Source organism: Emiliania huxleyi (genome assembly GCF_000372725.1).
Source record: "Emiliania huxleyi CCMP1516 chromosome Unknown EMIHUscaffold_126, whole genome shotgun sequence".
NCBI classification, from domain to species: Eukaryota; Haptophyta; order Isochrysidales; family Noelaerhabdaceae; genus Emiliania; species Emiliania huxleyi.
This window is the reverse complement of record NW_005201327.1, coordinates 26,022-50,495: the sequence shown is the minus strand read 5'-3', so window position 1 is coordinate 50,495 and position 24,474 is coordinate 26,022. Positions and strand designations below refer to the sequence as shown.

The 24,474-nt window shown below is 66.5% G+C and overlaps 5 protein-coding genes across 5 annotated transcripts; 1 reads left to right on the top strand and 4 right to left on the bottom strand.

Moving 5' to 3' along the window:
- Positions 1-4,641: 4,641 nt before the first annotated feature.
- EMIHUDRAFT_362174 (hypothetical protein) lies at positions 4,642-5,543 on the bottom strand. The gene has a single exon (XM_005789600.1). It carries the CDS (start codon positions 5,143-5,145, stop codon positions 4,771-4,773), a length of 375 nt encoding a protein of 124 aa, XP_005789657.1. The 5' UTR covers positions 5,146-5,543; the 3' UTR covers positions 4,642-4,770.
- A 680-nt stretch (positions 5,544-6,223) lies between these two features.
- On the bottom strand, positions 6,224-7,018 carry EMIHUDRAFT_362173 (hypothetical protein). The gene has a single exon (XM_005789599.1). The coding sequence runs from the start codon at positions 7,008-7,010 to the stop codon at positions 6,483-6,485; it is 528 nt and encodes a 175-aa protein (XP_005789656.1). The 5' UTR covers positions 7,011-7,018; the 3' UTR covers positions 6,224-6,482.
- Positions 7,019-9,383: 2,365 nt separating this feature from the next.
- Positions 9,384-10,788, bottom strand: EMIHUDRAFT_225640 (hypothetical protein; the record flags this gene model as incomplete). Its single annotated transcript, XM_005789598.1, has 4 exons — positions 9,384-9,458; positions 9,868-10,488; positions 10,632-10,657; positions 10,737-10,788. The coding sequence occupies 4 exons, from the start codon at positions 10,786-10,788 to the stop codon at positions 9,384-9,386; spliced, it is 774 nt and encodes a 257-aa protein (XP_005789655.1).
- Positions 10,789-10,961: 173 nt separating this feature from the next.
- Positions 10,962-16,357, bottom strand: EMIHUDRAFT_225639 (hypothetical protein; the record flags this gene model as incomplete). The annotated part of the gene is made up of 12 exons (XM_005789597.1): positions 10,962-10,995; positions 11,321-11,580; positions 11,695-11,721; positions 11,935-11,982; positions 12,028-12,207; positions 12,439-13,803; positions 13,890-14,084; positions 14,160-14,628; positions 14,705-14,799; positions 14,912-15,415; positions 15,544-16,020; positions 16,316-16,357. 12 exons carry the CDS (start codon positions 16,355-16,357, stop codon positions 10,962-10,964), a joined length of 3,696 nt encoding a protein of 1,231 aa, XP_005789654.1.
- Positions 16,358-20,050: 3,693 nt separating this feature from the next.
- Positions 20,051-23,393, top strand: EMIHUDRAFT_225637 (hypothetical protein; the record flags this gene model as incomplete). Its single annotated transcript, XM_005789596.1, has 8 exons — positions 20,051-20,142; positions 20,217-20,511; positions 20,836-21,027; positions 21,266-21,304; positions 21,515-21,673; positions 21,821-21,958; positions 22,131-22,696; positions 23,363-23,393. 8 exons carry the CDS (start codon positions 20,051-20,053, stop codon positions 23,391-23,393), a joined length of 1,512 nt encoding a protein of 503 aa, XP_005789653.1.
- Between the last annotated feature and the right edge of the window lie 1,081 nt (positions 23,394-24,474).

The window sequence follows — 24,474 nt, the reverse complement described above, 5'->3', positions numbered from 1 at the left end:
GCTGCCGAGGTGGGCAGTGGGCCTCAATAGCGAGCCGCAATCGACGGTCGGCCAGGTGGAGGAGCTGGCGTGGACCGTGGAGGCGAGAAGGGTCAACGGAAGCATTGTGGCTGGGGGTGCGGGCCGTCGACGCCTGATGAGAGCAGCGAAGGAGAGGCCGGTCGCGCCTCGCCCTCGGTGAGAACAGTTTTTTCTCGTTGTGCTCTCGAGGTTCTCGAGGTGGATATCCTTGGCCGCGTTGGGTAGCGAGGTTTGGTGTGACGCGATCCACGCAGGCGTGTTTCCTGACGGCCGACCGTCAGAGCAGGTCGCTGTGCGGTCAATGAATGCACTCCAAGTGCCCAAGTGCGCCGCCGCAGTTAACCCAGGGTACGTGTCGGTCCGTAGCAGCTCAATGCTTTTTCTTAGAGGCTAAAGAAAGAAAACAGACAACCCAAGGGAGGGATGGGAGGACGAAAGAAAGAAAGAAAGAAAACACGCAACCCAAGGGAGGGATGGGAGGACGGCACGCCGCCACCACACAGGGATTTTAAGGAGAGGTGTGTGATGCGCTAGCCGTCGCCCACCCTAGGGAGTCTGCCTCTTCCTATCTCTCTTCGCAGTCTCTCGCCGCTTCTCGCTGCAACCTTCATGCCACCTCGACGAAAGAAAGAAAGAAAACAGAGAACCCAAGGGAGGGATGGGAGAACGGCACGCCGCCACCACACAGGGATTTTAAGGAGAGGAGTGTGATGCGCTAGCCGTCGCCCACCCTGGGGAGTCTGCCTCTTCGTATCTCTTTTCGCAGTCTCTCGCCGCTTCTCGCTGCAACCTTCATGCCACCTCGCGGCCGTCCCACTCTCTCTCGTCGCTCTCTCCCTTGTCACTTCCTCCTCTGTCGCGTCGTTCTCTTCTGCCTCGTCCTGCGGCGCCGCCGCCTGCCAGTCCCTCGACGAAAAGAAAGAAAGAAAACACACAACCCAAGGGAGGGATGGGAGAACGGCACGCCGCCACCACACAGGGATTTTAAGGAGAGGAGAGTGTGATGCGCTAGCCGTCGCCCACCCTGGGGAGTCTGCCTCTTCGTATCTCTTTTCGCAGTCTCTCGCCGCTTCTCGCTGCAACCTCGACGAAAAAGAAAGACACCAATCCTCGCTACCCAACGCGGCCAAAGGATATCCACCTCGAGAACCTCGATGTATGTATGTATGTAGTAAGGTGAAGAACAGTCAGGCTCGGACTGGACACCAACGCGGTATGGGTGGACGCAAGACAGATGATGACGACACGCACGAGCGACACACAGACACAAACAAGCTCACAAGACACACAGCCAGCGGGCTGCCACACATCCTGAGTGGGCGTACACATCACTCAGGCCACGTCCCCCCTGTCGCCCCCCCCAGCACTCCAAGGTGCCAAGAGACAAACAACAGCACAACAACACAGACAGGCGACAGGGGCGAACGTGTGAGACTAGAGCAGGCTTGCTCCGCCTCTAGCAATCTCGTCGCCGGCCGCAAGGCACGGACGAGACCGTGTGTGGGGTCTTGTGAGGTGTCTATGGACGCCCTCCTCACAGGCTATTGGCCAGCCGCTAGCCCTAACTCGCACTCATGGGTGACGACAGTTCATTGGATGAGTGGTTGCGAGCAGAGGCGCGTGTGCTGAATCTAGATCGCACGCCGTGGCATATGACTTGGGTAGGCGTGCGACCGCAGCGCGCCCGCCGAAGGCTCGACCGGGCGCGCGTGTCAGCCAGAACTTTGCCAGTAGAGCGATCCTGGTCTTTCCGAAGACGAGCCCCGCGCCACAGGTGCCAGCCGTGCCTCGAGAGAGACAAAGAAGAAATTGCGCGTTGCACTCCCCTTCATGATGGTCCCAGCAGTCTGCGCCGCGTGCGGTGTCCAGCGATCGCTGGCACCTGACCTTTCAAATCCCTGGTTGTCCTACTGCACAGACTGCTGGGAGGCGTACGAGTGGGACGAGGAGTGCAAGCGGCACATCGCCATCGCTGAAGCGATCCTGAAGCCGTCACAAATGGCTGTCGACGCGGTCCTCGGCTCGGCCGACCTTCTGCGGGTGGTTCTTGCCCCGCTTGACATCTGGGACGCTGCGGCTGCGTCCGTGTGCCGTAGCTGGCAGCAGGCGTGGGCCGAGACGATGCAAACGCGGCGTGGGTTGCGGGCAGTAGAGCCTGGGACCGTGGAGCTTGGCTTTCCGATCCGGATGATTGCGGCGAGCCCATCCGACGAGATCATTTGTGTGAAGGAGAGTGGCAGCAGGACGATTTACGTCATGGACGCGGAGCTGCGCCCGCTCCACACGTTTACCCTCGCTGCCTTTACTGAAGCGGGCAGTCTTCACAACCTCGTTGTGACGTCCGTCTGCATCTACGCGTGCGGCGAGACTGATGCCATCCATGGCCCATACGCCGTGGGCTCGGCGCCTCTGGTGCGTCGCCTTCGTCTGTCCGATGGCGCAGTGCTCGCCGAGAACAGATACGACGCAGCCGGCTACCAATCTTTCTTTGCCTATAGTGAGCTCGCCGTCGGTCCAGATGGTGTCGCTTTCGCCATCTGCGTAGGGGAGGGTGGTAGTAAGTTGGTTCGCCTCGACGCCCGCTCACTCGTGCTCCGATCCGAGTTCGGCGAAGACGTATTCGGGCTCCCAGACGCATGTTTGCCGAGTGGTATCGCCATCGTGCACAGCGAGCTCTATGTTGGCGACGCGGAACGGAGATGTGTCCATGCGTTCTCGCTGGCGGGGGCACATTTGCGAGAGATACTCGGCGAATGGGGAGGGCCGACCCACCTTCGCTTTGTGCAGGACAGGCTCTATCTCGTGGAGCAGCGGCCATTCTCCTCGAGATACGGCCGCGGACTCCACTTGTCGAGGAGCCGCTGTGGCCGCCGAGTGTTCGTGCTGACGCCCGAGGGGCGCGTGCTGCAGGTCTATAGCATGCAGGAGGGGCGGAATGACCTGGAAGTCGTGAGCATCGAGCCTTTCGGCCGAAAGCTGCTCATCGTAAGGCAGGTCAGGAGGGGTATCAACCACCCCTTGCACGCATCTGAGCCCGTCTCGATTGTCGAGGTAGCTCGTGGGATCTAGTCTCGGTTGGAGTCTAGGATCAGTCTATGGAGATGCTGGAGGCTCTCACACTCGCTGAGAAAAAGGATCTGCTGACTGTCAAAACGAATAAAGTTCAGCGACCTCTCAGGCATGAAGTAGTCCGTGACATGAGTCTCACACGCGATTTGCGATCCCGCCGTCATTGACACACAGACACACGACCAGTACATGTGCACGCGACACGCCCCCGGCGCCGCCCCGGCGGTGTGCCGGTCTGGCTCAAGAGTGGGGCTGAGGGGGGAGGGGAGGATTAGTGAGCATGATCGCAAGCCTCGCACGCGTATAACTGTACACATTAAACCTTTTTAGAGGGGAAATCACCGATTTTTTGTTTCCGACCTACCTACCTACCTCCGACTGCCTCGAGCGGCTTGTAGTGTAGTTGCGCCGTCCCGTCGCCTCCTCCCGTGCCTGCGGCCGCTATTGAAATTTTGCGCGCTCCGCCAGGTCGACCGCTCGCGGTCCACGTAGCTGTGCCTCCGCCACGATCGCGAGCGCAAGCGAGAGCGGCGGCGGCTCCGGCTCGAGAGTGCCGGCGGTGCTGGTCGCGATCTCCACTCCTACCTCTCCTCCTGTCTGAGCCAGCGGCGGCGGAGGAGAAGATGTCGCGGACCGCGTGTCCGGTGTCCGGATGCGGTTCTCCGCCATTCAGGCGTGCACTCGCCGCGCCCGACGCGCTCTGTCGCCTCGGCTGACCACGCCTGGTTCGACCGTGGATAGTCATCCTCGTCAATGCCCATCTCTTTGGCCACTCTCACCGAGAGGAGGAGGCGCGTGTTCTCCGCCAGCGGAGTGCCTGCCGGGCAGAGCGTCTCGAGGAGGCGCGTGCCGTAGTCCGCGCGCTGGTAGACGCACCGGTCGCCTGCCCGCCTCGCCGGTCGCGACTCGCTCTAATCGGTGGTGTTCGAGCCGTCACTCTCGTCGCCGTCGTTAGCCGTTCGGAGCGGCCTCGAGCGAGAGCGCTCCGCCCCCTCGCGGCGGTCGCCGTAGTTCCTCCTCCTCTCCTCCGTCGAGGTGGACTTGCATCGGGGCGATGGTGTAGATCTATCTCAGCGCCAGTTCTCCATGCCCGTGTCGATCATCTTGTGCGTGACCGCTTCTCGTGCTGGCCGGATTCCTCCTCCGAACAAATCAAGTTCGATCGGCCCCAGTCTCGAACTGGCAGCCACTATCTCACCGGAGGTACCATGTCAGGAGACGGAACACGGAGGAGCTGTATAGGTCACTAGAGACCCACACCATCGCTACATCATCACAGCCAGGCCCACCAAGTCGGATACGAGTCGATGACAATGTGCGCGGCAGGACAAACCAAACATGAGACGGTTACACAAGGACGGTCAGGCTACGGTCGGGAAGTAGGTTTGAGTTCACACTCTCCAACACTCCCCCATTGTCTCCGCAGTCTTCATGAATGAGGATGCGGCAGACAACAACAGCAGAGTGTGAACGTGTCTGAGCGTAGGTATGCCGGTTACCCGCCGGCGTCTCGCGGGGCTGGCTAAGCGTCCAACCTTGCGTCTTCGCGAAGGATGGTCTTGCTTGTTGGCAAGACTTGCGCGCTAAGATGATCCAGTGAAGGGGTCAAAGCGCGGCCGAGTGGGCGGAGAGAGAGAAAGGGGAGATAATGAAGCAACAGGAGCTCGTTGTGGAGCTCGGTCATGGCGCGCCGCGAGCTGCAATCCGGGCTGAGCGTCGCGGGGCGGCGGCTTGAGCGGGCGCGGCAGGCGCGGCGGGCGCGGGAGCGGCAGCGGGGGCGCCCCCTTGCGGCGCGGCGATCGGGCCGTTGGGAGGCCTCGCCGCGTTGACGCGGATGAGCGCATCAGGGATGTGAGGACGATCTTCAATGCCCCGAACGTTGATGTTGCGCCACGGGCCGCCGACGTCGGAGATGGCAGGCTCAGTCTCAGACGTCCAGACGGCAGAGACGCTCGTAGAGGCGCATTGGACTTCTTGCCAGAGGCGTTGGACAGCGGGACGGGCTAGCGCGAGGAGGCGAGACGAGGAAGAGACAGCAATGAGGTAGAGTGGCATTGCCACGTCGAACAGATGCCCAACACTCCCCCACGACGTGGTAATCGCCACACAAGGCAGAGAGGGCGTGTCGATCGTCGCGTGTTCATCGCGTACAGCTCCGGTCGTGTCGAGCGGCGACGTCGGAAGTAGCGGCGGCGAAAGGCAGGGTCCAAATTCGGTGCGAGATCTTTGCGGTAACTGCCGTTGCAGCAGCCCGAGAGCTGGTAGCGGAGGCAGCAGCTGCGATGGTGGTCCGTAGGCGAGGAGAACGGACCGGTAAGGAGAAGCAAGAGGGGATACTCGTGTCCACACAGCCGCAGTGCTGGCGGAGATGCGCTCTGTCGCAGAAGATCCGCAAGCACCCAAGTTGATGTTGCGGTTGTACTCATTCTGCTCAGCCTCCGTGCCGAGCAGTTGGCGGCCGCTGTGCCACCGTGCGCCGAGCCTCTGTGCCCAGCCAATCACCACGGCTCGCGCACGTGCCCATGGTGCCAGCCAACGTATCGAGCGTAAGCCGGAAATGCTGTGCGGCAACACATCTCGCTTGTGTGCCGCACCAGCTCTCATGTCGGCCTCAGTGCCGCACTGCTCACTCCGTGCACTCACCGGTCGGTACCATGTCCGAAGAGGCTACCGGCCAAAAGCGCATGTCTAGTAGCCACGGCGGAGGCGGGCGGACGGGTGGTGATGATCGTTCATGAGGCGCAGTCCACGCCAACGCCCGCGGCCTCTCGCCCCCATACCACGTGGGGGCCCACATCGTTGGTAGCTTCCCTCATATCCGCGCAACGCGGGAGGACCAAGTCCATACGTGTAGGCGCGAGCCTTACTTACTCAAGATAAGCGCCCAGACACGACGACACGGTCGGCACCGGTGCCCCAAAGCATCCCCCGATGAGCGCCACTTACCTGTCCACAGCGCGTCACGTCTCGACGCGGCTGAGTTAGCACAAGTCCGGGGCCCATACTTTAGACAAATTGTGCTAAGACGCGCAACGGAGTTTTGAAATTGAATGTGGGTGTTGCACGCAAGACTCGCCTGGGCCGCTCACGAGAGAGAAAGAAAGAAAACGCTAAACGGACAGCCGCACAGCTAGGGTTGCGTCGAGGATCAGGAAAAAGAACGAAGAAAACAGACACGCCAAATGAGGGATGGGAGGAGGACATCCAGCTAGGCAGGGGGGTGGGGATCCTCGTCCTGCGGCAGCGGCGTGTTGGCTTGGCGCTGCTTCGCCACGTAGTCCATGGATGGCTTTGGCTGCTTGGGCTGGGAAGGGAGCCTATAAGGGGGGAGATCCCCGTTGACAACACGCTGGTCTCGTCGGGAACGCTCTCTCATTCGAGTCGACGGGGCTTCACTCGCGCTGCAGCTCCTGCGGCGTGATCCCAAAGGAGATCGCGGCATCCTCTGCCACCAGCTCTTGCTCGTACGTGGTTCCGGACGATCTGCCGCACGTGATGCAGAACGTGCAACACGAGCATACCGTCCCAGTGCTCTTGATGGTGAGTGGCGCCAGTGACGCGACTTGCCACGTGTCAGAGCGTACGTGCTTTGGTGCGATCATCCCACAGACCTTGTGCCTCGTCACGAAGGTCGTTGGGGTGGCCTCTGTGATCATCAGCTTGTACGGGATGAGATCAAGCACGCACACCCCACAAAGTCGGGCAAACCACGCGCTGTACCAACTCGTCGGAATGAACTGATCGCCCGCACGAACGAGAGGACTCATGTTGAGCGATGAGAGGAGCCTTTGCTCGGTTTGCCCGAGGGCGTTGGTCTCCGTGTCGGTGCAGCGGAAAATGAAGGTCGCAGTGTCGGGTTGCCACCTATCGACCAGTGTAGGCACGCCCGACAGTTCTGGACGCGTTTGGTACTTGGACATGCGACACGCAACAGTTGAGAGCACAGCGAGAGCACAGCGGCGACGAGAGAATGAAGAGAGGCCAGAGTCCCCACGTGCAGAGCAGGATTTCAGAGCAGAGATTTTGAGGACACGCCGAAACAGACAACTGAATTCTTTTTTGAGAGCGCGGGCGGCGCGGGGGAGTGGGGGGGGTGGCGGCGGGCGGCGGTCCCGCGATGGCCGGCGGCGGGAGGCCCGCAGCGCGGCAAGGTGGGCTCGGGGGGTGGAGTGCGACGAGCGAGCGATTGAGCGCGCTTTCGAGGGGAGGGGGGAAGAGCGGCCGGCCAGGTGGGCCGGTCTCTTCGACGGCGCCTAAGGGGTTGCCGTCTGCTGTGCTCCTTTTGGTACCTGTGTCGAACCTGTGTCGGTGAGAGAGAGTTCTGTTTTGTTGAATTCTTTTTTGAGAGCGCCTTCGTTGTTAATAGTACAAACCCAATGGTCCTCTGCGAGCGGTCCTTCGTCGCAGTCGCGCACACTCACACGCCACGCCGCGCCGCGCGCCCGCCCACCGCCCCGCCCAGGCGGGAAAGAGATGGGGAGATGGGACAGCAAAGGAGGAGCCTCAAACACGTATGGGAGGGTTCAGTAATGCGTCACGCTGCCCGGCGTTTCTCACTTTCCGGGACAGCCCCGCCCTTGCGAGGCGGGAAAGTGACGGCTACCCCGTACGCCCTGCGGCTTCTACCCCGACGCCGACCGCCCATTCCCCCCTCCTCGTTCCCCCCTCGAATTCTCCGGACCCCGACAAGCCTCCCGACGTTGGGCCTCTGCCCCGCACGCTCCCGCCCCTCTGCCCCTCACACACACCCAGGCCCGACATGCACATACAAGACAAACCCGGCGTCCTGCTCTCAAAAGAAAAGAAAAAATGGGAAGGAGGAGACCAGCGGGGGAGACTCCCCGCCTATGCAACACCCCAGAGAGGGGCTGCCATCGCCGAAGCTGTGCCTAAGCATAACTCCCAAACCCGCAGCGGCCCGGGGGGCCTTGGGGGCAGCCTGCCGGACCGCTGTTGCACGGGGCCAAGCACCGGAAGATGAATTCTTTTGCCTTTCTTGTAATTCTTTTGCCTAGCACGCGCCGCCGCCGTCGCCGCCGCCGCCAGTCCGCACCTGTGTCGAGCCTGTCTGCTGTGAGAGAGAGTTAGCTGTCCTCCGTGAAATTCTTTTCCCACACTCCAGGGGTAGGGAGGGGACTCCGTACTGCTGTGAATACGAACCCATACTGTGATCTGGTAGCATATGCCCCGAACGAGCGAGGTGAACGTGCGGCGGCGGCGGCGGGCACTTACGATCAGACCACAATCGTCGGCCCAGGGAGAGACAGCAAAGACAGTCAGAAGTCAGCGCGTCACAGAAAAACACACACAACTTTTCCCAGCTTCTCAGATCTACAACCTCGATAAATAACCTACAACCTATTTATTTATTTATCATTTATTTAACAAGGAGCTTTGCCCAACAAGTGCAACTTTGGCATTTGGTAAAAGTTGCCCGAGTGGTCTGTGGGGAAAAAACCAAAGCGGAACGGTGGCCCCAAGAGCTAAAGGTCAACATCCCCTCCGGCTACGACAATGTGAACCTGATCTGGTCCTCACGGGGTTGACCCGTCTCCTCCAGATCGAGACGGACTTCATGAACGGCCGAGCAATATTTCTTCATTACAATTATTAACTGATGCTTTTTGCACGGCTGAGCCCCCCCCACCCCCCCTCCCCCGCGCCCCTTCCCTGCCCTCTCCCGCCACACACTCCGTCAGAGCCCCCTCCCCTTTCTGCACAACAGGAATTTTGACAATTAACCAGATGGTAATTGATGGGCTTGCCCATCCCGGAGTGGTTCGACCCCACATAAATCCGAGACGGTGACGGGATGCTGTCGTACGATGGTCTCAGGCCCAGTGAGGTAGTGCATCTGACATCCCGGATCCTGCTGAACAAGCTCCTCTTGTAGCTCGATGCCTCGATCGGTCACACCGCCATCGCCGTCGGGGAGAGGGGGGACGACACTGCTTCGGCAGCGTGCACCTCGATCCTGTACCGTGTTTGTTATGACCCCCCCCAATGAACACGCCAGAGAGGGAGGGCGAGACGATCGAGGGGTCCCGTACCACGCGGAATCGACCCTATCCAGTGCTCAAGTGCTCAGAAGCTCACATCGCAGACAGCGAGGGTGTGAGAGGCGGACCTAAGGAAGGTTCACAGTAGGGTGATAAGAAACAAGAACCTCGTTCACAGGTAGGTATAAGCGGAGCAGCTGAGTACTATGTGAGCATATCAAGATCACCCACTTACTCAATCGATATCCCGCAGGGGCGTGCGCGGGCGTGGCGACGCAAGAGTATTTTCAGAGTTTACAACACCTTGTAAGTGAGATCATACATTGAGTTCTCTGTGAGACACTCGGCCGCCGCCTCACGGGGCGCGCCCTCACGCGGCGGACCGCACGGCCTGCCTGCCGCGAGGGCGTGCGGGGCGGCGGGCGGGCGGGCGGGCGGGCAAGCATGCCCGCTTGGCGGGCGATCCGTCGGCGCCCGCGCCGTCGCCGCCCTCGTCGCCCCGGTGCTTCTTGGCGGACCGTGCCGTCTCGGCCGGACCGCTCGGCGTGGCGGCGAGCGGCGCGCGGGTGTGCGGCGGCGGCGGCGGCGGCAGCGGGGGCGCGTCGGCCTTGAAGCGTGCGTAGAGCGCGGCGATGCGCATCTTGTGCATTGGGTGGGCGGCTGGGCCGAGGGTACGGGTCCAAGCTGCCGACTTCGCGTGCTCATGCGCGGCGGCAAAGTGGAGGGGCAGCACGACGAAGCGCGCGCCGGCGGCGGCGACGGCGCGCAGGTGCTGCACCTTGTTCATGCCGTAGCCGCGGAAGCGCTCGTCGTAATTTGGCAGCCACGCGCGCGAGGCGATGATGTACGGCTCGTAGTACTCCTCGAAGGCGACCTCGTACGGCGCCGAAGCGGTCGCCCAGCGCGCCGCGTCGGTGGGGCCGTGCCCGTGGCGGAAGTGAGCCTCGTGGAAGGAGGAGGCGGCGCCGCGCCGCAGCAGCGCAGAGAGCGACGACTGCACGCGCGGCATCGGCGCGGCGGCGTCGACCTCGAAGGCCGGCACGACGAGCGCGGTGCGCGAGGCGGCGAGCGTGTCGAGCAGCGCCGGCCGCTGCTGCTGCAGCTCGCGCAGCAAGCCTGCGGAGGGCACGAAATCGACGTCGAGGAGGAAGACGAGCTCGGTGCGCGCCTCGCCAGCGGCGAGGTTGCGCAGCGCGTTGATCGGGTAGAGCGAATCGTACTCCTCGGCTGAGCCCGGCTCGGCGCCGCCCTCCGCCATGCCGCCGCCGCGCGCGTACAGCAGCGAGATCGAGAGCTGCGTGTAGACGGCGGCGGGGAGGTGGCGACGCTCTTGCGCCAGCGCCGCCTCGCGCTCGGCGGCGGCGGCCGAACCGCGCGGCGCGTCGATGTAGACCGCGACCTGCAAGAAGGTGCGGAGGGGGCTCAGAGAAAGGTCCGAGGGGCAGCGGCGCGTCGACGAAGACGGCAGGCCGACGCGGGGCCGCGCCACGCCTCGAGCGTTGCGCGCAGGCGGGGGAGCCGGTCGAGCGAGCACTGCGTCACGAGGGTGACGCGCGCGGACATATCGCCTGCGGGACATGTCGCGGACATGTCGCGGACGGGCGTCTCCGACAGGAGCAGAGGAGCATAGCAGGGGAGAGTGCGCACCCTCCGGCGGCGCGAGCCAGCCCTGCACCGTCGCGTAGGCCAGCGGCGTCATCCGGCCGAAGAAGCTGTCCTCCGCCTCGGCCTTGCGCCGAGCCCACTGCCGCTCGATCGACAGCCACGCGCCGCCGTCGCGTGCAGCAGCGGCGGCGGCAGCGGCGGCGGCGGCAACCTCTTCGAAGCGACGCCGCTCTGAGGCTGCGAGGGCAGCCACCCTCCCGCTGCCGCCTATGAGAAGAGAGCCTCGCCTCTGCGTTCCCACCTCTGTGGGCGCGCATAGTGTTGAGTGTGCGGCATCTGCGCCTCCGCCCATCGGCCCGCCGTCGGGCAAGTCGCGCGGGCCAGCGCCGGCGTACATGTCGACCGCGTCAGCCTCGTCGCCCACGCCGGCGTCGATGTCGGCGTCGGCGTCGGCGTCCTCGGCAAGGTCGTCCGCGGCCGGCTCGAGGACGGTATCCTCGCCAAAGCCGTCGCCGACCGGGTCCGCCACAGCCTCGTCGCCGCCGACGTCGCCCTCGGCGTCGTCGGCGCCGCCCTCGCCCTCGCCCTCGCCGTGGTGGTGGTGGTGGTGGTGGTGTTCGTGGTACCCGCCGTAGTAGCCGCAATGGTGGTGGTTCCAGCCGTAGCAGTAGAAGCCTGGGTAGCCGTAGTACGGTAGCCCCCAGAAGAAGGGGTCGTGGTAGTAGTACGAATGCGCGTAGTGGCGGTAGTGGTACGGCCGGTGCGCCATCAGCGCGGTGTCGCGGCGGTACGTCTGGTAATGGTGGTACCCTCCCAGCCCGCCGAAGCCCGACTGCTGCTGGTCGAGGTAGTACTTCCGGTCGCCGCGCGCGTAGGTGTACTGCTTCTGGGCTGGCGGGCGGTACGGCGCCGTCGCGGCCGGGTTGGCGGGCGGCGGCGGCGGCGGCGGCGGCGGCGCGCTCGAGCCGCGCGACGAGCTCGCGACGGCGGGGATGGCGACCTGGAGCTGCGATCCTGGCCCGACGCCCTGCGGCACCGTCACCTGCACCTGCCCTCCGGACGGCGCCGCCACGAGCAGCTGCATGCCCGGGTACACCCCCGGCGGCACCGCCACCAGCATCACCTGCTGCGCCTGCTGCGCCGCCGGCGCGGCCGGCGCGGCCGGCGCGGCCGGCGCCGCCGGTAGCTCGAAGGTGGGGCTGACAGCGGGCGGCGGGCCGGAGGTGGCGCGGCTGGCGACCCGCCCTGCGGCGGACGCCTCGTAGACGGAGCCCTTGACGAGCATCGCCTAGTCTCGGGGGTCACTCGGGTCATCTCGCCTAGCCTCGGAGACGGGAGTGGCTGGACGGCTGAAGGGGGCCGGGTACGGCAGCGGCTCGGCGGCTGTCGCAAAGGCGGCCGCGCTCTTCGCGGTGGCGGCGTCCTCCTCGACGGCGGTGGCGGTGTAGACGGGCGTGCCCATCGACACCTCGGGCACGGCCGCGGCCTTGGCCACCGCCTTGGCGACGGCGGCCTCGGCGCGCGGCAGCTCCGGCTTCGGGTACGAGACCATCGGCGCGCTCGCCGCCGGCGCGGCAGGCGCGAGCTCGGCGGCGGCGCCCTTCCACGCATAGTCGCGTGGCGGCGGCTGCGCCATCGCGGTGCGCAGCTCGCCGTAGATCCAGTTGCGCCGAGCGTCCCAGTTGGTGTAGTAGCCGGAGCCAAACTGGCCGGGGCGCTCCTTGCCGGGCGGCTCCGTGCGCACAATCCCCGCCTCGAGGCGCGGCGGCGCCTCGGCGCGCGGGTCCTTCTCGCTCAACATGCCGTGGTACTGCACCTCCGCAGCGTGGAACTCCGCCTGCGAGCGGTGCATCCTCGCCTCCTGCAGCAGCCCCTGCACGCGCGCGTCGAGAGTCTCCTCCGAGGCGAACGTGTCCTCGGCGCCCAGGACGAGCGCCTCCCACTCCTCGCGCTGCGCGGCCGGCATCCGCTTCTGCACCGCCGCCAGCGCGGCCGGGTTGAGGTACGGCTTGCCCCACGCCCTCCGCCACTCGCCGAACCAGCCGACGTCGTGGCCGCGCTTGCCGAGCACGCCTGCGTGCTTGACCCACGCGTCCAGCAGCTTGTGCCGCCCGAGCCACACCTTCTCCTTGTTTGCCTCGCGCAGCGCGTCCGCCTTGCCCTGCGCCTTGGCCGCACTCTTCGACGCCTCGCTCGCCAGCTTCGACTCGGCGCGCATGTTCTTGCCGGCGGCGGTGATCGTGGCCACCTCGCCGTTCCGGAGCACCGACGCCTGCAGCGACGCGCAGACGGTGCGCAGCTTGTCCTTGGCCACGCGCGCCCTTGCCTGCTCCTGCTTGGCGCTCTTCAGGGCCGCCATGCCGCGCTGCTTGACCGCGTGGTTGCAGTACCCGCCGCGGCCGTACGCCGACTTGAGCAGCTGCCGGGCGGCGAGCTCGTCGCTCAGCGAGCGCTTGTACCGCGCGGCGGCGGCCGCGAGCAGCGCGGAGATGTCGTCGTCCGGCAGCGCGAGGCTGTGCACCTTCTTGTTGCCCTTGAGCGCGAGGTTGATGCTCTTCAGCCCGTCCACGCCGGCCGCGTTGTTGTCGATCTCGAGCCGGCGCAGGCTGCGGTTGAGCTTGAGAGCACCGCCCAGCGCGCTCAGGCCCACGTCGCCCAGGTTGTTGCCCGAGACGTCGAGCAGGGTGAGCGAGCTCGACTTTGGCAGCGCGAACCGGAAGAGCGACTCGAGCTGCACCCCGTAGCTCGGCGCGGCCCGCTGCCGGGTGGACGATCGCCCATCCGCCGCCGGGCATGTCCCATCCGGCTCGAGCGAGCGGTAGCCGCCGCCGCACTTCAGCGCGGCCAGGCCGTCGGCGGTGGTCACCAGCCGCATCAGCGAGCGGACAGACGCGGCGCGCTGTGCGACCGCGCGCTCGGTGCCCGCCGGCAAAGCCAGCTGCCACCGGCTGACGACTGCACTCACGCCCGCCGGGTCGGTCGCAAGCTGGTCGAGCAGCGCGAGCGCGTTGAGGTCGTCGAGGCCCCAAGTCGAGACGGCGGCGGCGGGCGGCGGCACCGCCGAGGAGAGGGTGAGCGAGTGGAGCCGCGGCGTCCCGCTCTCCTTCGCCTCCGCGTCGAGGTCGGCGAGCACGCCTGGAGGAAAGTTCCGAGAAGGCTCCGAGAAGGCTCCGAGAAGCTGGCCTCCGCGTCAACGCCGACGAGCACGCCGACGAGCGCGACGAGGCCGTCGTCGCCGAGCTGCCCGTCGCCGCGCAGCGCGAGCGAGGGCGGCAGCAGCCGCGAGGAGCGCAGAGCGGGCAGCAGCTCGGGCAGCAGCACCGCCGCCGGGTCGGCCGTCGAGAGGTCGAGCTCCATGCCTGGCCGAGCCGCCGCCACCGCGACCAGCCGCTGCAGGAAGGCGGGCCTGCAGACAGAGAGACAGCTGTCCACGCGCCCGGCGGAACGAGACAGATGTCAGCAGACTCGCGGGGGCCTGTCCGCCGCAGCGCTGTTGAGCATCGCGAAGTCCCCGCCCCCCGCGAGCGAGAGCGCTGCGAGCTTCGGGCCGCACGCCTCGACGCCGTCGAGGAGCGGGAGCGACCAGCCGATGCCGGACAGGTCGAGCTCGGCCAGCTTCTGCAGCGCGCGCGGCTCCGGCCTGGCGGAGAAGGGGTCGACGCTAGCGGCGGCGGGGCCAAACGCTGCGGCCGGCTCGAGAGCGGTCCCGGCGAGGTCGAGGGCGGTCAAGCTGGGCGCCTGCGGGAGGAGGGTGCCGAGGGCCTGCGAGCCGCGCCCGCCCAGCGTGTTGCCTCCCAGCCGCAGCTCGAGCAGGTTCTTCTGCGTGCCGGCGGCGAGCAGGACCATCTCCATCCCCTCGGGCCCGACGCCGCACCGCACCAACTTGAGCTCCGCGAGCAGCCCGGCGCGCAGCGAGCGCAGCCCGGCGGCGAGCCTTCAGAGAAGGGGGGGCGTTGTGAACAGGCGCGCCTGGACACAGGGACATGAGGCAGCCGCCCGGTGGCGAACACCGGAAGGCCGCGTCCCCCACGGCGTTGTCCGAGAGGTCGATGACGGAGAGGGAGGCGAAGCGGTTGCCCGCGAGCGCGTCGCCCAGCGCGCCAATCTCCGCCGGGCCGGCCCCTACAGGAGAAGGGCTGGGGATGGAAGAGGAAGGGGAAAGCCGCCACGCGCGTCCCGCCGGGCCAGGCGCCTGCGCGGCGCATCTCGAATGCGACCAGCGTGCGGCTCGAGCCGAGGAGCGGCGCGAGCGCCGCCGCCTCGGCGCCGAGCGCGTTGCCAGACACCTTGAAGGCGACGAACGCGCCGTTGTGCGCGAGCGCGCGCGCGAGGGGTCGCACCGCCGACGGCCGCAGCCGAGAGGCGTCCACCTCGCCTGTGGCGGCCCACTCGCGCACGCACTGCAGCGCGGTGGTGACACCGGCGGCCTCGTCCACCGGCGAAAGCACCTCCTCCACCTCGACCTGGCCGAGAGCATTCGCGTGCATCGTCCACGCCGCGTGCAGGTTGCCGTCCACCTCGCAGACGGGCGGCAGCAGCTCGAGCGGCGGCACCGGCAGGCCCGTCTGCAGCTCTATCCGGCCGGCTGCGAGAGAGTGCGCGACCCAGACCTGCAGCTGCAGCTCGGCGGCCGCCCGCGGCGAAGTGGCGACCTGCCACGGCGGCTCGCCCGAGGAGAGGCCGAGCCGCAGCAGGCCGGGTGACGCCTCGTCGAGCCGCGCCTACTCATCCATGAGGGGCCATGCATCCATTCGTCGTTTAGCCGCGCAGAGGAGCGGGAAGGAGCGGAGAGAGCGGGGAGGAGAGAAGAGGGGTGTGGTGCTCGCCGCGCCTCGCAGAGCTGGGTCACGTGCAGCGTCCGAAAAGCCGCGCCGCCCGCGACCGCAAAGAGGCGCCCAAGCGAGGTGAGCGCGAGCAGGCAGGGCTTGGCGTCCAGCGTGGCGTGCGCGGCGAAGAGGCCCTGCTCTCCACCGTGAAAGAGGTCGTGCTTGCATAGCGCCTTGTCGACCGCGCTCGCGTCCTTGGGCTTGAGTGGCTTGAGCCCTTCCGGAGACGCCTTGGTGCCAAACACGCACAGCGGCCCCGCTTTCTCCTTGACGTCAATGGCAAACGTGGGTATGGCGTCGGGTCGCACGTTGGCTAGGTCCGCAAAGAGCGAGAGCCGCGACTTGCGCGCGCGGACCACGGAGCCGTCGTCAAGGGAGAGCAAGATCACCTGCCGCTCAGAGCCGTCCGTCTCGCACGAGAAGCAGGCGCCCATCGCTAGGAGGAGGCCGAGGAAATGCCGAGACGCGCTTCGCGACTTCTTTTTGTTGAGTTTTTTGAGCTAAGCCTTTCGATGGTTCTCGAGTGCGCGCCAGTCCCGTGCCCAGTGTTGTGCGAGGGAGTTTTGTTGTACGTTGGGTATCGAGGATTGCTGTGACGCGATCCACGCAGGGTGTTTTCTGGCGGCCGACCGTCAGTGCACGGAGTTGCCCCTTCTCCGACTGCCCCGGCTAGTTCACGGGTTTCGTTCGTGAGAACGATGCGCGACACGAGGAGGCACGCGGACCGACTCGTCGGCGACTCTGCTGCACGCCGTTTCAGAATCTTTCTCAGCGTGAGATGTGGAAGAGTGCCACCGTCGGGTAGGACGGGTCGGCGCGGAGCATCGGAGTAGCCATCGTGGTCGCGGCGAGCAGAGGTAAGGTAAGGTAAAACGTCTCCACACACACAAAGTGGTGGGGCAAGGGGGGGCGACCCTCGCATCTCCACGCCCGGACACGGGCAGGAGCCCCACGGCATTCAAAGTGCAAGCACCGGCCCGGTGCCGTGGGTGAGCAAGACCTGTGCACCCGCCACTCCCTCCCTCCCAGACACAACCGGCGCTGTGGGCCCCCTAGTAAAGTAGTCCTCCCGACGCCGCGCAGAAAAAAAGAATTTTAGGTGCACGAGGTGCGACACACCTCAGATAGCTCTAGGGACTGGGTGATGCTCCGATAAACCCTCCGGATCTTCGACAAAAGCAGGACATTTCTTTTTTTCAAAGTGCAAGGTGTGAATATGAGGTTTATGATAGGGCTACTACGACGAACTATGCGGCAATCGACTGGGGCGCAGGGCCCCAGCACATCCCGCGCAGAGACCTCGTAGTAGCCCTCCCCGTAACCGACTTTCCCGACTACCAGCGGAAGCTCTCCCTGACGGATCAGTGTGCCGCGCAGTTCGATGGGAAAGACAACTACCATCAGACTGCCGAGTGGCTCACCAAATTCGGCATCTTGCGCGTGCACTGGACGCTCGAGTCAATGCACGGCAAAAACATCTGCGATGTGCTGAGCAACCTGCCGTCGAACGCGATCACTGAGGCGATCCGGTCGGGCAATTTCATATTCTCCGGCTCTCTCGCAACGTCGTCCTCTATCTCGCCAAGGCACGAGCGACCCCGGCTGTCGCGAAGTCGTTCAAGGAGGGCTGGTGGGCGATCGAGCGCATCTTCTACGGCTTCTTTCAGCACTCCAAGTTCACCGCCCTTGCCGTCCCCAAGGCTGATGGCTTCAACGGCTCACACGACGACCACATGTTCGCGGGGGATTGCAAGGATGCGGCCGCCGCGCGGAAGGATGGTCTCCTGACCACGTACGCTAGTATTGAGCCGTGTTATGCTCATCGTGCCGTGCCGTGTAGTGTGCCGTGTGTTGCCGCACGTCACGCGCCCCTCCTGACCCCCGCACCGGCTCCCTGTCACAGGCGCGGTATTCCATGCGCGTGCCCGCCGTGCATCGCTCTTCTTTGGGGGGACTGCGAGATGGTCGCCGTCTTTGGCAGGGTCAAGAAGCAGAAGGCGCCGCGTGCCGCAGGCGAGACGGCCGAGCTGCGGCAGATGGAGTCGCTGGAGGTGTGGGCCGCGTCGCTCAAGGCGAAGCAGCTGGCCGCTGTCCGCGCAGATCGGCGCGAGCAGTCGCTCGAGGGGCTCTACTGGCTGGCGGTGCTCAAGGGGAAGGCGTACACGCTGGCCGAGGACACGGTCGTCAACACCGACACCATCCCCGCGGGCTATCTCGTGGTCAAGGCGCAGTGGCTCAGGCTCGAGCAACGCGAGTGCGAGGGCAAGCTTCGCTCCTCGTAACCTACACGCTGCTCGAGGCCGAGACGCTCATCATCGTGAATCACATGGTGCGGCTGGCGGGCTTGCGCTTCTCGCCCGGCCCGGGCGGCCCTGCGGACCGCCAGCTGAGGAGCGCGCGCGAGAAGCTCTATTATATTGGCCTACAGACGCATTACTCGCTCGAGGCGTGCTGCAGTGAAGACCAGTCTTATTGAACTTGTTTGGAGGCGTCGATTTGTGCAAAAATGTGTGTTAGAGAGCGCCTAGATGGCAAAATTTTCTTCGCCTCCGGCGGGGCCGCTCGCCGCGGGGCTAGAGAGTGACTTTTGTCGATGTTGGCTAGAAGTGCTGCACGTTTTTCAGAACTTCACCCGACTAGTCCCTCCCACCCTAAGTATCCGGATCTCGGCCTCTCCCGAGTCGGTCGTACTCCTATCAGCCACCGCACCCCTCGCCCCCCCTCTCACTCCTGCGACCATGCCTCGATCTTCTTGGGCAGCAGCTGGTTCGACAAGTCCTCTCCGTGGCCCAAGCAGCCGTGTTCGCCCTTGCCCCAGGTAAAGACGGCGTTGTCGGCGGTAATGGCGAGACTGTGCGCGAGCCCAGCCGACACAGCGACGACGCGCTGCCCAGCCAAGGCCTCGACCTTCTTGGGCAGCAACTGGCTCTGCAGGTCGCCGTGGCCCAGCTTGCCCGCGTCTCCGCTGCCCCAGCTCCAGATGGCGCCGTCGGCGGTGATGGCGAGGCTGTGCGACCATCCAGCCGACACAGCGACGACGCGCTGGCCAGCTAAGGCCTCGACCTTCTTCGGCAGCAGCTGGTCCTGCTCGTCGCCGTGGCCCAGCTTGCCGTAGCCTCCCCAGCCCCAGCTCCAGACGGCGCCGTCGGCGGTGATGGCGAGGCTGTGGTGGCCTCCTGCCGACACAGCGATGACGCGCTGGCCACCAAAGGCGTCGATCTTCTTGGGCAGCAGCTGGTCCTGCTCGTCGCCGTGGCCCAACTGGCCAAAGTAGCCCCGGCCCCAGCTCCAGACAGCGCCATCGGCGGCGAGGGCGAGGCTGTGCCTTCCAGCCGACACAGCGACGACGCGCTGGCCAGCCAAGGCCTCGACCTGCTTGGGCAGCAGCTGGTTCTGCGGGTCGCCGTGGCCCAGCTGGCCGTCGCCTCCACAGCCCCAGCTCCAGACGGCTCCGTCGGCGGTGAGGGCGAAACTGTACCCGCCTCCAGCCGACACGGCGACGACGCGCTGGCCAGCCAAGGCCTCGACCTTCTTCGGCAGCAGCTGGTCCTGCTCGTCGCCGTGGCCCAGCTTGCCAAAGCCTCCACTGCCCCAGCTCCAGACGGCGCCGCCGGCGGCGAGGGCGAGGCTGTGCGCGTCTCCAGCCGACACGCTCACGGCGCGCTCGCCCAGCGTTGACGAGAGGCGCGTCGGCGTGTTGAGCCGTGTCACGCCCTCCCCGTGGCCGAGTAACCCTGGGAAGGACAGAGCATAGCCGCACGACGAGAGCCGCCCCTCGCCGTCGATGAAGACGCTGTGGAAGCAGCCTGCCGCCGCCTTCGCCGGCGGGTTGGACTCGCGCAGCAAGGCATATAAGCACAGCCACCGCACGGCGCAGCTCTCTCCCTCTGGCTGCGCCGGCAGCTCGAAGCCGCGCTCTTGCAGGCGCAAGCGGATGCCCTCCAGCGCAAGCGAGGCGTGGAAGAGCAGCGAGACGGCCGCGGCGCGAGCGATGTCGGCGGGGTCGCAGCGAGAGAGGGCGCGCGCGAGGAGCTCCCTGGGGAGGTCGAGGAGGCGGGCGGGCGACGGCGTGTCTGGCGAGCGAGCGGCGGCCAGGCGGCGCGAGCGGCGCCGCGGCGGGGTGGACATCGCTAGAAAAAGAATTTCTCGTAAACATCAGGTATCCTCGGGAGCCGCGTATCGACGATGTCCTCGACAGAAAGGCACCACACACCACGGGAGCCGCGTAAGCGACTCCTGCGAGGAAGGCGAGGCAGTTGAGCTCGATGCGTACTCATCCACGCTTTCTTTCGGCACTGGGCCCCTGCCGAGTGCCAGTGAACACGCTTCTGACTGTCGTTGCTGTCTCTCCCTTCTCGACTGTCTGTGCTTGCTTGTGCGTCTCGGGTCCGGGGTCGTGTTTCAGCCCGAATTTCTTTGAGCTTAGCCTTCGATGTTAAGAAAACAAACGCTAGGCGGACATGGCATATCAATGCGCAAGAAACAATTTTTTTCTTTTTCTCCGAGCGGCTAGCCCAGGCTTTGAATTCAATGCTGTCGGCTCCGAACGGCGAGACGATCCACTCCGCCAGCAGCCCGGCCGGCCGGCCGAGCCGGATGGAGGGCTACTGGGACCGCGTGACGTGCGCGGACCCCTCCCCGATCCGTGCGCCCGCCTCTCGCTCGCCGGCTGACGCCCGCCCGCTCTCGCGACCAGGGAGCTGACGCAAAAGATCAAGGGTCTCGAGGCGCAGCTGCAGGAGCTGCAAGAGGAGGCCGAGGGCACCGCCGCGGCGCTCGCCCAGAGCGAGGCCACCCGCGGCCGGCTGCAGGGAGAGCTGGACGACGCCCGCGCGCAGCTGCGCCTGCTCAGCGGGCAGCTGGCGCGGGCGCAGGCGGTGGCCGACCAGTGCGACGAGCGGGTGCGGCAGGAGACGGCGAGCCTCGCCGCCGAGCTGGCCGAGATGCGGGCCAAGCCCGTGCCGCCGAGCCCGCGCAAGGTGCAGAAGCAGGTGCTCGCCGCGTTTGATGTCGCGTCGAGGGCCGTCCGCTCAGAGCTGGCGGCGGGCGCGGGCGCCGGCGGCGGGGGCGATGCGGCCGAGGCGGAGGGCGCCGGCCAGAGCGGCGACGAGCCGGCGGCGGCTGCTGCGGAGGGCGAGGAGGAAGCGGAGGAGGAGGAGGAGGGCAGTGGTTGCAGCATCGAGGAGCGTGCAGAGCGGTACCTCCGCGAGGCGATGGAGGGGGCGGCGCGGGCGGTGGAGCCGGCGCGGCTGGAGGCGGTGGGCAACTGGCAGGCGGAGCGCAGGCGGCGGCGGCTGCTCCAGAACCAGCTGCAGGAGCTCAAGGGCTCGATCCGGGTGATGTGCCGCGTGCGGCCGACGGCGGCGGGCGAGGGCGCGGCGGTGGTGACGATTCCGACCCCGACAGACGTGCTGGTGGCGCAGCCGGGGACGCGGGAGGGGCGGCGCTCGTTCGCCTTCGACCAGGCCTTCGGGCCCGGGTCGGGGCAGGAGGCCGTCTTTGAGGAGGTGGGGCGCACAGACAGACCGACCGACGCGCGCGCACAGACGCGGAGCACAGACACACAAGGCCACGCCCTTTGAATGCCGTCGGGCGGCCCTCCGAGACATGAGGGATAGTCCGCCTCTCGCCCCGCACCGGCGCGTGGCGAACCCCCGCCTCCTGCCCCTCCCTTCAGGTCGAGCCGTGCGCCATATCTCCCCATATCTCCCCATATCTCCCCATATCTCCCCATATCCCCCTCAGGTCGAGCCATGCGTCGAGTCGGTGCTCGACGGGTTCAACGTCTGCATCTTCGCCTACGGTGCCGGCCGAGCGCTAGCTTGCGCACCCGCGGACACACGCTCAGCGCGGCGGGAGGGAGAGGGGCCGTGTCCCTCCCTTTGCGTCGCCCTTTCCCCACCGCCGGCGCTCCCGCAGACGCCCGCGTCGGAGGGCGTGCTCCGTGCTGTGCGTGCTGTCACCCCCCCCCCCCCCCTCCCACCCTGCAGGCAGGGCATGCTGGAGGCTCAGGCCATCAACAAGAGCCTCTCCGCGCTGGGCAACGTGATGGCCAAGCTACAGGAGAAGGCGAAGCACGTGCCCTTCCGCGACTCGAAGCTGACGCAGCTGCTCGCCGACTCGCTCGGCGGCAACTCCAAGACCTTCATGTTCGTCAATATCAACCCGTCTGCCGAGGCGCCGCCGCCACCCAGACCTCCCGAGACGCTTCCGCACCGCTCTCTGCCGCCGCCACCCATTCCCCCGCCCGCGGCGGGCGCGGTGCCCCTCCTCGACCCTCCCCGTTCGCCCTGGCGGAAGGCGGCCTCCGAGTCGCTCTGCTCGCTCGAGTTCGGGATGCGAGTGCGCAAGGTGGAGCTCGGGCGGGCGAGCGGCCGCCGCGTCGAGGGCGCCTCTCTCGCGGAGCTCAAGGAGGCGCGCGGCGCGGAGGAGCGCGCCGTCTCCGAGCTGCGCACTGCGGAGGCGCGCACCCCGACCCCGACCCCGCTCCCTCCGATTCCCTCGCCGCCGACCTCTTCCCCGTCCGCCGGCGATGCCGTCGCCACCTCGGCCGCCTCCGCTGCCGCCCTCACCGCCGCTGCCGTCGCAGGCGCGGCTCGCGAGGCTGGAGGGCGAAGCGAAGGAGGGGCGGGAGGCGCAGGCGGCGATGGAGGCCGAGCTCGTCGAGCTGCGCCAGCGCAAGGAGGCGGACGCGCTGCTGCTCGAGCAAGGCGCCGACAAGCAGCGCACCCAGCTCGCCGACGAGCGCAAGCGCGCCGCCGCGACCGAGGCGGCGCTGCGCGAGGCGCGCGCGAAGCTCGAGGCGTCCGAGGCGGAGCTGCGCAAGCTGCGGAGCGACGGAGTGCGCGAGCTCGCGTCGGCGGCACGCGAGCTGGCCGCGCCCGCCCGGCCGGTGAGCCAGGAGGCCGCCGCAGCGCTGAGGCAGAGCGCGGCGGTGTCCCTCGGGCAGTACGAGCCGTCGGAGCGCGAGCGGCCGGCCGAGGTGGCGGCGCTTTTCCGCGGCTCGGCCGTCAACCTCAGCGCGTCCATCCAGTCCGAGATGGGGCGCCCACCTGCGGCGCCACCTGCGGCGAGGGAGCCCGCCGCGCCCGCCATGTCGACGGCGAACCTCCTCGACATGGACTCGTCGGCGCTCTGTGCTGCGCGGCCGCTCCTTCCCGAGGGCGCCGCCGAGCTGTCTTCTCTTGCCGAGGGCGCCGAGGGGGAGGCCGAGGCCGCCGCACCGCGCGCCGCACCGCGCCGCTCCCCGCGCCTCTCGTCGCCCGCCCCGGCGTCCGGCAGCGGCGCCACGCCGTCGCAGCGCTACACGCCGTCGCACCTGGTGCGGCCGCGCGGGTCGCAGCAGTCGTCGCGCAAGGTCAAGTTCCGCTTCTCGGACGAGTCGCGGCAGGTCAGAGTCCGCCTCTCGGAAGAGGAGGGCGGGCAGGCGGAGGAGGAGGACGCTTTCCCCGCCTTTGCCCTCGACAAGGAGGACCGGACGCCCAACGCCGCGCCGCCGCCCCGCCCCGAGGCGCACGGCAAGCGGCTGCGCGGCGCGAACGGTGCCTTCAAGTTCGAGCCGCTCGGCGGCGGCTTTGCGGCGCCGTCCCTCGGCCGCGCCTTCGCAGGCGGGGCCGCGAGGCGACCTCTGGGGGGGGCGCCCGCGCAGCGCGGCGGCGGCGGCGCCATCGCAAAGGCGCGCAGTGACGCGGCGCGCGCTCACCGTGGCACTCCCCCCCTGGCGGGCTAAGCGGTTCGAGCGCTGCCACAATAGGTCGCGGGCAGCCGGCGCCACTCGTCGATCTCGGCCCACGTGCAGCGCGCGAGCAGCCGGCGCGCCTCGGTCGCGCCCGCCGGTCGGAGGGCGACGTTCCACGCGCCCGAGTGGAAGTGAGGGGTTGCGTGAGAGGGAGGCGTGTGCGGACGTGAGGGCGGCGGAGTGAGGCGACGGGGCGCCTACCGCCGGCGGCGGCGGTGCCTCGAGCGTGTCACAAACAGCCAAGCGATTTGGCCGCTGCCCTGGGGAGGGTTGTGGAGGGCGGGGCTGCTTTGCGGCGGCCTCACTTGAAATGGGCGGGGGGCGAGATCTCGAGAAGCCGAGGTGCTCGCGAGAGAGACTTTGCATGTTGTGAGTTGCACGCGTGTGACTGTGAGCTGGCGTGGGCGTACACCTGGCCGGCCCCGGCCAATGCAATCCGCATCTCATCCATCTCGACAGCTTCTCTCGCTAAATAACAAGGGTGAAGGCAGAATCTTCTTCTTGCTTGTTGGTTTTTCATTATCTGGAGAAATACTTTCGATTATCATTATTACCATCGGCAGCATCCACTTGCATCTAATTCTAAAGTCTAAAGAGTTTTTAAGTGCGCTGTGCGGTACCCTAGTAGCTTCCCTAGTGGCCAGTGACACGGACACAGGTACACCAAGTAACACGTACGTATACGGGCGTGCTATGTGTAATAAATAAATGGCGGGTGCGCGTGCGTGCGCGTGCGCCGGGCCGTCACTTGATGGCAACTTGAGACGTAATGGTGCGCACAGTCTCAAGTTGCCGTTGTCTGTGCAGCTACTGGGGCCCAAGCACCACGCATCAGAGAGAGTGGCTCTATCTGTAGCCGTACCTCAGCCCAGCCCACCCGCCTCCCAAGCATGCTGTAGTTTGTGGGAGCCATGGTTGTCGCCTCCACCAAAGATGTCAAACGGGCGGTCAGAGAGCCAGTCAGCCAAAAGCGGTGGTTCTAATGGCAGCGGCGGCTCCAAGGGTGGGTGCGACGGAGGCGAAAGCGGCGATGGCGGCGGTTGCATGGGAGGGGACAAAGGCGGCGGCGGCGGCGAATAGTAGCGGCCAACGTCCACTATTGAGAGTGCGAAGGAGGGCCCGCTCACCTCGCCGCCGCCCCAGATTGGTATTCCGTGGTGGGGGTGCGTCTCTGGCAGCCGGCCCGCCGCGACCTCCGCCATGTCGTCCAGCCACG

Excerpts from the sequence above, each read along its gene's own strand:
- EMIHUDRAFT_362173 (XM_005789599.1), bottom strand. The coding sequence starts at position 7,010 with ATGTCCAAGTACCAAACGCGTCCAGAACTGTCGGGCGTGCCTACACTG.
- EMIHUDRAFT_362174 (XM_005789600.1), bottom strand. The coding sequence starts at position 5,145 with ATGCCACTCTACCTCATTGCTGTCTCTTCCTCGTCTCGCCTCCTCGCG.